The following is a 10,718-nucleotide window of genomic DNA, read 5'->3' on the forward strand; positions in this document are numbered from 1 at the left end:
AAAACGAAGTTATTTAAATGTGGCAAAATATCCAGTTGGAATAGAGTCTCGTGTACAAGATATGCTTGAGCTTTTAGATGCCAGGGGAGATGATGTTCGCATGGTTGGATGGGGTATTGGCGGGATAGGCAAGACAACAATTGCTAAAGCTATATACAACATAATCCGCCATAAGTTTGAAGGTTGGTGTTTCTTGGCAAATGTTAAAGTAGCTTCAGTACCCCATCCGGGCCTAGTTTAACTACAAAATAATCTCCTTTATGAGATTTTAGGGCGTCAGGAAATAATAAACTATGCTGATAGAGGAATTGTGGTGATAAAGGAAAATTTATGTAGAAAAAAGGTTCTCTTAGTTCTTGATGATGTGAATGAACTGAATCAGTTGGAAACATTAGCTGGAGGATTGGATTGGTTTGGTCCTGGCAGTGAGAAATTGCGTATCACTGGAAAGAATTTCAAAGCTGAAAGCTATCAAACATATTGAAACATCAAGAATCACAAATGTTTTGGGAATATATTGGACTTGAGCAACTGCTGGAGACTGTGACAATCTGGTTCGGGAGGAAGAGAAGAAAGGTTTTTTTTGTAAATGATGATCCTCAGGTGGAGGCTAATCTGTTCTCTCTTTTTCTCTCCTCTCAGAAGTCTACATTCAGGGTTGTATTACCACGAAGAAGTCACGAAATCTCAAAGTGGTTCAGCTGTCCAATGGATTTCAAAGGGAATGGACGGTCTTAATTTCATATTCAAGTCCTTACAATTTTCAAATGGGAGAGCACAGGATTGGCTTTATGTGTTGTTGGCGAAAATATGCTACATATGAATTTTGGAATTTTCATCAACGAAGTACCGGTGACGACTAACAATCTTAGTAATCATATCCAGTTTGATGGTGAAGCTGATTTGGCGCGTATGTTGCTGCTCATCCGTTTGGTTATAAGCGTCCGGTGCCACCTTTTCAATGTCGGGTTACTATTTATCGAAGTGTCTATACTAAGAAGGCTCCCATGAAAAGCTGCGGAGTGAATCTGGTAATGCCACCAAATGAAGCGTGCATGAAACTATCCCAGGCACTGTGCCACACCGATACAAACAAAGCAGGTATTTTTAGTTATACACATGCATATTGATCGTAGTGTTTTCTCAGTTGGACCAGTAATGCGCGCTGGTCTGATAACTTCTTCCCTTTTTGAAACAGAGGACGTGTGTTGATGAAGTCGAATCAAGTGACGACTATGATGATGAACTTGAATCAAATGATGACTGTACTGATGAACGCGAATCGAGTGATGAGTATGTCGATGAATAGCAATAGAGAAGAAGGGCCGTCAGGAGTCCCATCATTAATTGGGTTAGTTCTTCAAATTTATCACCATTCCTAAGTGTTGTATAGATCTGTGTTTTTAAAAATGTAGAACGTTTGAATTTGTATGGATTTACCCATGCTTTGAGCTCTTTTATGTTCCAATCACATTCGCTGTGTAGTCAATTTTATGATCCCGTTATGTTCCTTGAAATAACTAGGAGCAGTTTTTCATCACCGTATTTTAAAATTCCATGAGATTCTCTGCATTATGTTTTGGTTTCTTGGCCTGATACTTGTTGCTTATCATGAAATTGACTTTTACAACTGCAGATTAATTGGCTGGTCACAGCCTCACATGATTGCTGGTGATGAACGACCAAGTGTAGCCAATATCTGTAGCATCAGCTGCATCACTGCGCTTGCTTTAATGCATCACTAGATGAAAGCGTAGGTACTAATTCTGTCTTCAGTCTTGTTAATCAAGTGAGATGTTAATCCAGCGTGAATTAATGTACGGACACTTTCAAGTTTCAGCAGTGTTGTGACGTCTCTGTATCACAATGTATACTCGATTGTTGCCCGCGACAGCACAATCAAGATCCTCTTCTGCTGGATTTTCTTCAGGCTGTAATTTTGTTGGGATCTCTTGTTTGGTTAGGACTTATGAGGTTTATGTTTTAGCTTCTTTTATATGCACCCAAGTTCGGTCGTGTGCAGTCTTCTATTTTATGAATTGAAACTCTGTTCAATTAGTCACCGAGTTGCAGTTAGATCTATTTACTTCCTATCACAGCTCAAATATGCTGAAAATGATTTGGTTATAACCAGAAGGAAGAATTGCTCTGAATCAACTGTGCACATGAATGTACTTGCTCATCGCAAGGTTAACAAAGGACAAAAGAGTTGAGTGAAATGAACAAAGGGTGAAAGTGGCCAGAATCAGGTTAATTTTCCAACAGGTTCAAGTATTTGATCAGTGCATTTGATGTTGTTACCACTTACTAATCACAACCTAAAACCCTTTGTTGAAAACATCGCCACCAAAGCGTTTATCTTATATTTCTGTTTTCATATGCAAACCATCACGAATGCCCCCCTCCTAGGTTTGTCTCATTCTCACCAAGAAAACTTGTCAAGGAAAGGAAACTGATAACATACATGCAAAACTCTCAATCAACTTCACCCTATTAACTTGGAATCTAATTTTTAACCACAGCAGGATGCCAAAACCTGATAATTCTATGAAGTAGAACCGTGCAAATATTTGCAAAACCCTAGCGTTCCTCGCATGCCAGGAAAACAGCAGTTAATGATCAAAGGTGTGACACTGCTTTAGACTAGATCAAGTCTACTGGAGATAAAGTAAATATTAAAGATAAAGACACTATAATCACAGCATGTGATTTGTGATAGAGTACTGCAAGGTTTTTTGGTACAAACAGAGTGCTGCATGTTGAATAAACAGAACTCTACAGATGACCAACAGAAATTCTTGATTCAACAACCAATCGAAATATTAAGCTTGTTTTCACATTCTATCCACAGCACCTACAGTAGCTAATGTATACTTTCATGTCCTGGGAGTAATGACAAGTGGCATAACAAGAAAGTTACAGCTTATTTCAAACCAGCTTTCGAATGCCAAGCTGATTCAAGATGCAAAAAAATTGCAGATAACAAAGAAATGACATGATTCAACATTTGTGGCAGAATTATGAAAGTAGTTCATGTTTGTATAGACATGCATATGCCTGGTGTTTGTGCTTGTGTGTGTTTCACTTACAGATGGATGCCATCTACCATCAACAGAAAACCATAGAGAAAGCAACTTATCATCCATCGTCACCGAAACTCAGTGTCCCCTCAAACGCCACCTGTAGACTGCAAGCCGTGCTCGGTAAAATTTAGCTTTATCCGCCATCCCCGATTTCATATGATCAAATTAACTAGACCTGACCTTCAGGCCTCTATTGCTTTCTGGTGATATAACTACATAAGATAAATCTATATGATGAAAGACCATCACCCAGAAGACATTCAAGTTTTCTGAGATTCATAGAGACACACTAAACAACACTGCCTAAAGATAAGAGCTAAAGAAACCCTCTTTATCAAGCATTCATACAAGAAAGTCCTTCAAAAAAAAAAAACAGGTACAAGGCAAGTCCCTTAATCAGAACAAGCAGGAAATTAAATGGGAAGCTATCAACCAGCAGAAATGAAACAAAGGCACAGACTTTAACCAGCCATCATCCACAGCAGAATCAAAACTCGCCAAATTTATACGACACACTAAAGATTGCATCTTTGTATACCATGAACACCCAGTACTCTAATTGCATCCCAATTATTCATTATTAGGACAATTCGACAGATTACATCCAAACTCTAACAAAAAAGAAAAAACTACAACTGCATGCTCAAACTACTTGTAAATCAATAATTTCATTTTAAATTTAAATTCCAGATATGATTAGCAATATCAAGCATTGCCCCAATGTAAACAAGTTCATCAATTCCAGATGCCCCTAATTGGTACTATCAAAATTGCTCGAAAACTAAACAAAGCAAAGCTCATACCATCACTCACATCCAAACCCTCTTCTCTTCTCCTCAATCTTCATCATATCATATCGGCACGTATCGCTTCAATGCCTGCTTTGCCCCTACAGCCAATCCCACCAGAGCTCCCCCAACCGCTCCGGCCACCGCCGCAGACCTCACTCCCCTCGCCGCCCTGTACACCGCGCCGGTCGCCAGCCCCGCCGCGACGCCGTTCCAGACATCGTCAGTATCCCTCATGGCCTGAACGCCGCTCTCCATGCCCGCATAGAGCAACCCGATCACGCCGAGGCGGTTGGCCCAGACCCGACCCGTGTGGCCGGAGGAGTTGAGGATCCGGGTGACCTTGAGCTTGGAGGTGTCGCCGGCCTCGAAGGAGCGGACGCCGGAGACAAAGCCGGCGGAACCGCCGCCGAGGGCGCCGGCGAGGTAGGTGCAGCCGGTGTAGAAGGTGAGATTCTCGCCCCAGGAGCGGCGCTGGCGGCGGGCCTCCTCGACGAAGAGGAACTCCGGCGAGGTGGGGAGCTTGTAGAGGTTTTGGATTGGGACTTGGAGGTCTTGGTAGGGGTTGTAGAGGCGGGTCGGGACCGGGTCCGGGTTGTTGTGGCGGTCGTGATCCGAGGAGGTGGGGTGAGACATGGTGAGAGAGAGAGATTTAAGAGGGGAAGAAGAAGACGAAGAAGGCTTTGGTGTTTGAGTTTAGGGTTTGAGTTTGGCGAGAGAGAAAAAGGGGTTGATTTTTCGTGCGAAAAAAGAAAAGGAGGAAATTATAAGGAAAATGTGTTGGGGAATCATTTTGGGCCGGTGTTAAAGACTTAAAGTGGGTCGGGTCGGGTCGAAATGAGGGTGTGTGCTTCGTATGACGTGTTTCCATCAGATTCTGATGGAAAAAATCATGAAACACTTGTTTAGTTAGTGTTTAGAGTTTAGGTTGTGTACTTGTGTTCTTCATTCTTGAAGTTTGATTTGGATTCATGGATTTTTTTTATGAAGTTTTACTTTTCATGACGGCAAGTTTAACCCGGTGTAACATTGTTATTGTCCAGAATAGGTAGATATAAACAACAAGAGGTTTACAGATTATGGACAGTGAAGAAACTAAACGCTGCACTTATTTATTTTTAATTATACATAATAATTAAATTATACTTGAGACTATTATTTGAAGTTACATTTGCTTTAGAAATGCTATCTCATCTAAATGTCAATGTAAAGCAACATGTAAAACTAATCAATCAACCCTAGCTGGCTCTTTCTCATGTATATGTGTCAGCTCCCCTCCTTCAAAAGCTTGCTCTAAAATCTCTGTCGATCAAAGATGGTTTTTAGTTTTTCATACAAATATAACAGATAACCTATCATCGGTTTACTAAGTGGCATGATTGTTCTTTAATTTTCGATAAGAGTTTGTGGTTAAGTTGAGAACAATATCAGTGCAACAGAAGATGCGGCATAACTAAAACTAGCTAGTCATGTCCGGCCTAAATTATCATGTATGTGCTTCAAGGAAATCAGTCCAGTGACTTGTTTACTAAAGGCAAATTACTGAAATTAGTCTTGTTAATTTACATAGAAACTAGCCTGACTTGTAGTTGCGGTTGATCTCACTACTGGTACTAGCCTTCCATGGGAACAATGGCATAGTTACTGGCTTCCTCCCTATTCCCAAGATCTCTTAGCCGTTTCAGCTCAGGCAAGATGACTGAACCGAGATCAGGTCTGTCTTTTCTCCTTAGCTCACAGCACTTTAAAGCCAGTTTTGCAAATGACAAAGCCTCTTCAACAGGCCAGTCTGCCACTACAGGGTCAAGTATATCCTCAAATGTATCATTTTCAATGGACTCCTCAACCTTGTGGGACAAGCCTATTGCAGGCCTTGATGTAATGATCTGTAACAGCATGATTCCCAGGGAATATATGTCTGATTTTACGCCTAACATTCCTGTTTGCTGATATTCCGGGTCAATGTAACAAAATGTACCGGCAGCTGCTGTAAGGCGGTATTGAGTGACACTATCAGCTACTGATGCTGGAACTAGCCTGGCTAAGCCTACATCAGCAATCTTGCTGACATAGTTCCGGTCTAGTAGAATGTTTGCCGGCTTGAGATCACGGTGCACAAGGGGTTCTGGTTTTGTCTGGTGAAGGAAAAGAAGGCCAGTGGCAATTTCTGCAGCTATTTTGAAACGGAGGGTCCATGGGATTGGAGGTGTATCACCCTTCTGAAAGAGCCGGTCTTCTAAGCTTCCGTTTTCCATGTACTCATATATAAGGCATCCATACTCGGGGCAGGCACCTACTAAGAGAACCATGTGTGGATGCCTAATGCAGCTTAGAACATCAACCTGCATTAATATAATGCTTATACAGTTATACATTTGTTTTGGACAAATGTTACACCATCTGCCTTCTGTAATAATGAACAAATAACATGTTTTACCTCTTGTTGGAATTGTTTCTTCCCCTGTGACATGTCTGGCCTCAAGACCTTGATGGCAACTGCGGTGTGGTTAAGCACACCTTTATAAACAGGTCCATATCCACCTTCCCCAACCTTGTTTGACATATTAAAGTGATCTGTTGCTACTTCGATTTCTTCAATGGAGTATCTCCTATACATAGCTTGGTTGTGTGACAGATCATCCATTGCTTTCCTTCTTTGTCTAGACTCCTCCTTAGCTCTCATTTCTGCCATTTTCCTCTTCTGTGTCTCCATCTCTGCTAGCCTTTGTGCCAACCAAGCTGCATCCATTGCAGCCTTGCTTTTTTGCCTCTCCATGTCTGCTAAGGCCATAGCAGCCTCTTCGGCAAGTTTAGCTTCCTCTAACTTGCGCTCTTCCTCTGTCTTTCTTTTTTGGAGATCCCATGCCTGAATAACAATTTTTATGTAAGTGTTTTCATTGAATAAAATATAAGATAATGATAACCATCTCTCTACACATTCTTACTCTCTTCTTAGATGCTAAAGCTTCTTTGCAAGCTGAAGTGTACAGGTCCATTGTTTGCTTCAATTCCTGCCTTAATCTCATCATCTCAACTTCCAAGCCAGACTGTAAACGTATGTAACAAAAGAAGTTCAAACGATGAAAACTGACACCTATGCAAGTAATTGTCATCATCGCTCATTATAAAATAACTTTCAGGCTGCTTCAGTATTCACTGTTTTTTTTTTCTTCTTTTACAGCGTTAAAGACTAATTTGATACACTCCGGTATAAAACTTATCGTCCGGATGTTCTAAATGATAAAAGAGATGCCCTAGAACATTAGGGATGGTGTACTTACCTGAGTTTGTGAGCATATAGAGTTCATGTTAACCTCATTGTTATCTGAGCCATTTGATTGGAAGCTAAGTGGCCCTGAAAAATCGCTGCTTGATCGTGAATGTTGATGGGACGAAGTTTCTGATGTAAGGCTGTCAACTGATAATATTGGTGAATTTGTTGATGACCGTCGCACTTTGTGGGGAGTTATCGGTTTAAAGTCAGAGAGCCTATCAAAAGATATTCTGTCTGAGGAAGTAGTTTTTGAACTTGAACTTCCATGACTAAATTGTGATCTGCAATGCAGGATAAGTTCACCACCAAGTGACATAAACTGATCGAAGGTAGTGAAGTTGAGGATATTATATACCTGCTGATGTCTTCAGAGTCCGGTCCATCATGAGTATGAGGATGGAGATGGTGGTCATAAGAATTATCTCTGGGAGGCTCTGCGTCACATTTCGGTGTTTGAGGTTGAGTTGCAGCCCGTTTAGTGTGAAGTCTTCCTTTGGACGATACAACATATACTGCACAGGTATCCGGTGCATATTTTAGTAGGCTACTTGGCACATCAAAGTCTTTAAATTTTCTGCACAAAACCATGATTGTTAATCCCAAAAATGTGCTTTTTATCACAGCCAAAATGAACTCAGAAAGTATCGAGAGAAACCTTGTTAGAGCATTACGATTGGAAGCGCCTACAACAATATTGGAGATGGAGTTGTGAACAATATAATGAACAAGTGCACTTGGAACATCAATGTCATGGAGGATCACTTCCTTGGCTGTAATCTAAAATGCTCCGGGTAAAAGATTGAGACATCAGGTCACTTTGATCTTAATATATCAGGCAAATATCCATGTTAAAAAGATTTAATCCATTCACACGTACAATCTGTAAATTGATCACTTCCTTATCTCAAGCAAAGATTGCATGTAATTATTCTTCCTCTTTGAAGTGCAGACTTTTCAACTAGCTAGCTCTAAGGTTCAAAATAATTTAGAATCAAATGGTTGGTTTTTGTATAATACTGAGTTATATACTAACCCCTTTTCGTGCACAGAATCCTCGGTAGGGTAGAAAGAATTGTTGCAACTCGGCTTCAGTTGGTGGGCGACCTTCTTTGGGGATTGCACCAGCATCTTCTGCAAAACCAAATAGTATGAGCTGCAAATATCTTAAGCTGTTAATAAGAAACAAGTCAATATTAATCTCTGTCAGCCATGATTCGTATGAACACGATACGAATCTAAGGGTGCCAATTAAATGAGGCAAATGCCTTAAACCCCATAATTCTCAAAGGCCTAGCTAATTTTTCTTCCATATTTAACTTAGTATACCACGTGAATATATGTGATTTGTGAAAGATCGAGGGCCATGCATAAAAATATGGCTTCTCGATCGTTAGGACCGCAGAATTTAGGATGCGCGCGCCTAAAACCAAGTTGATTACTTAAATATAGATGTAATCATGTAATGTCTCCCTATATATGTCTAGTAAAACATGACAAGGGTGGTGGTGGTGGTGGTGGTGGTGATACCAAAGAGAGGGATACCTACGAGGATGTAAAAAGCTTTTGTTTCTAACATGAATGAGGATGATGCAGTTGGAGGTTCTAATCAGATTATCAACTGCCCATTTGACTGCACATTGGCTGTGTTTATCTTTGTCGATGGCCACCAAAGTCAGGCCGGTGTCCTGAGCCCCTGAAATTGATCGGAGAAACGCCGCCATTCTATCAATCAACACCTTTCAGAACCGCCACCAAGACTGTGGCTGCGCGCAAGAGGAGGATTAAGAAACTAAGAAAAATGGAAATGAAAGTAGGTACGTAAGTAGGTAGCAAGCTGACGATATGGATGTTATGTGACTATTAAAACGAGGAGAAAAACCAACTCAAACAATCTCACCGCGTCTTCTTGGCTTATCTTGTTACTGAATTCGGTAAGTGGTGCCAACTGAAAACCTATTTGAAAACCCTACGGGCCATTGCTAAAAGCGCGTGAAGTCCACATGCCCCGACGTACATTTGAGAAATGTAGACAGTAGTTTTCACGCGGTTTCTAACTGATCAAGACTCAATTACTCTTGATAGTGGAGCTTTTTTTTTGTGAAATCTTTTTTTATTTATTTAACAAAGGAGGAGGAGGGGAGTGGAGCTGTTCTCTAAATAATATTAAAGTGATTTCTTTTTATAGTTATACTATGTTTTTCTGGTCTAGGCCTTCTGCTGGTTGATATAAGTTGAATATTAATGACACTAGAATTTCTAACTCTAGGAAAATTGGTGTTGAATGGGTGATTAGAGATCAACATGGGCATTGGATTTATGGTTTTCAAATGAACTTGGGGATTGAGGAGATTTTGGATGCTGAGGCTTTAGGTTTATTTTTTGGTCTGAAACTCATTGCCAAACATTACAGTGGAAATGTTGAAATTGAGTCTGACTCTGTTATTCTTATCCAACTTATGCAAAGGGATAACACTTCTATGCATCATCTTGGGTCTCTCTTGCTAGTTGTGCTTCTATGATTTCCAAACTACAAAATGTGAAACTCTCTCATATTTTTAGAGAATGTAACAAGGTTGCTGATGCCTTGGCCAAACAGCATATTTCTCATGAGTTTGGGCTGATTGAGTTTGTTGATCCTCCTACACATGCTGCGCAAGATTTCTTGAATGATCTAACTAGTGTTGCTAGATGTATGCGCACATGAACCTGCTTTAATATTTAGTCTCTGTGTTTTTTATTTCTGGGCCTTTTAGGTCTCATTTGTAACAAAAAAAAAACTCAATTACTCTTAGATGAAAAGAAAACAACTCTATTTTAATATAATTTTTGATAGACCTACTACGGTGTCATGGAGTGTCGAGTTCAAGCATTTCTCATGGTACGGATTTTGGTAAAACATGTATTGGTTTCAATTTAGTGCTAGGCTAATACGTAGAAAAGTTAGAATTTTTTGTTTATCAAATATAATAATAAGTATGCTACATGTGACCTCTCACCTACGAGAAGAAACTTATATCACTAAGCTGATTGATACTGGGCATAAAAGTTAGAATCCATGTGTATATTCTTAATTTTTTTTATAAGATATTCATAATATTTTAGACTTTTTATAGATAATATTATGAGAAAACCCACAGTGTTGACCTAATAGTCAAATTCTCGAGTGCACGTAGCTTTTACGAAATTGCAAGGAAATAGGGGTGTTCTTTCTTGTGAATTAATTAGGAGGTTTTTACAAGGAAGAGTTGACCTCTGGTGCGTTTCATTCTATGATTATGTATAAAGGTAAGCTTGGAACGAAAATGTCATGCAGACCGCATACGCCATATTCTGATACACACATTACACCGGCAGCAGGCAGCAAACCCAGTTACAGCTTGAGAATGGCAAACAAGAAGCAAGTTTCATTTTCTCCATTCTAGTACTCGTCATCCTTGCAATGCAACCGTCGACGATGGGTAAGGCTGAACTGCCATCTACCCTTCCGCATAAATCTGTTCCCTTCAATGAGACAACTTACGACGATATCTCCTTCGCCAAGTTCGACAACATCAGGTGAGTATGGTACATTAG

General features: G+C 40.2%; 2 protein-coding genes across 2 annotated transcripts; both read right to left on the reverse strand.

Moving 5' to 3' along the window:
* Positions 1–2,912: 2,912 nt before the first annotated feature.
* Positions 2,913–4,579, reverse strand: LOC126800972 (mitochondrial import inner membrane translocase subunit TIM23-2-like). The gene is made up of 2 exons (XM_050528402.1): positions 3,887–4,579; positions 2,913–3,187 (listed from the first exon to the last, which is right to left on the reverse strand). The coding sequence occupies exon 1, from the start codon at positions 4,505–4,507 to the stop codon at positions 3,935–3,937; it is 573 nt and encodes a 190-aa protein (XP_050384359.1). The 5' UTR covers positions 4,508–4,579; the 3' UTR covers positions 2,913–3,187; positions 3,887–3,934.
* A 905-nt stretch (positions 4,580–5,484) lies between these two features.
* On the reverse strand, positions 5,485–8,866 carry LOC126797179 (U-box domain-containing protein 35-like). Its single transcript, XM_050523849.1, has 8 exons — positions 8,692–8,866; positions 8,179–8,276; positions 7,801–7,922; positions 7,501–7,719; positions 7,153–7,426; positions 6,817–6,918; positions 6,309–6,737; positions 5,485–6,213 (listed from the first exon to the last, which is right to left on the reverse strand). The coding sequence occupies exons 1-8, from the start codon at positions 8,864–8,866 to the stop codon at positions 5,485–5,487; spliced, it is 2,148 nt and encodes a 715-aa protein (XP_050379806.1).
* Positions 8,867–10,718: the final 1,852 nt, after the last annotated feature.

This window comes from Argentina anserina, chromosome 6 (genome assembly GCF_933775445.1).
Source record: "Argentina anserina chromosome 6, drPotAnse1.1, whole genome shotgun sequence".
In the NCBI taxonomy this organism is placed as follows: Eukaryota; Viridiplantae; Streptophyta; class Magnoliopsida; order Rosales; family Rosaceae; genus Argentina; species Argentina anserina.

Coding starts and splice junctions, on each gene's coding strand:
- LOC126797179 (XM_050523849.1), bottom strand. CDS start 8,866: ATGGCGGCGTTTCTCCGATCAATTTCAGGGGCTCAGGACACCGGCCTG. Junction 6,919..7,152: donor CTATATGCTCACAAACTCAG/GTAAGTACACCA, acceptor ATACGTTTACAG/TCTGGCTTGGAAGTTGAGAT. Junction 6,214..6,308: donor AGAAACAATTCCAACAAGAG/GTAAAACATGTT, acceptor ATATTAATGCAG/GTTGATGTTCTAAGCTGCAT.
- LOC126800972 (XM_050528402.1), bottom strand. CDS start 4,507: ATGTCTCACCCCACCTCCTCGGATCACGACCGCCACAACAACCCGGAC.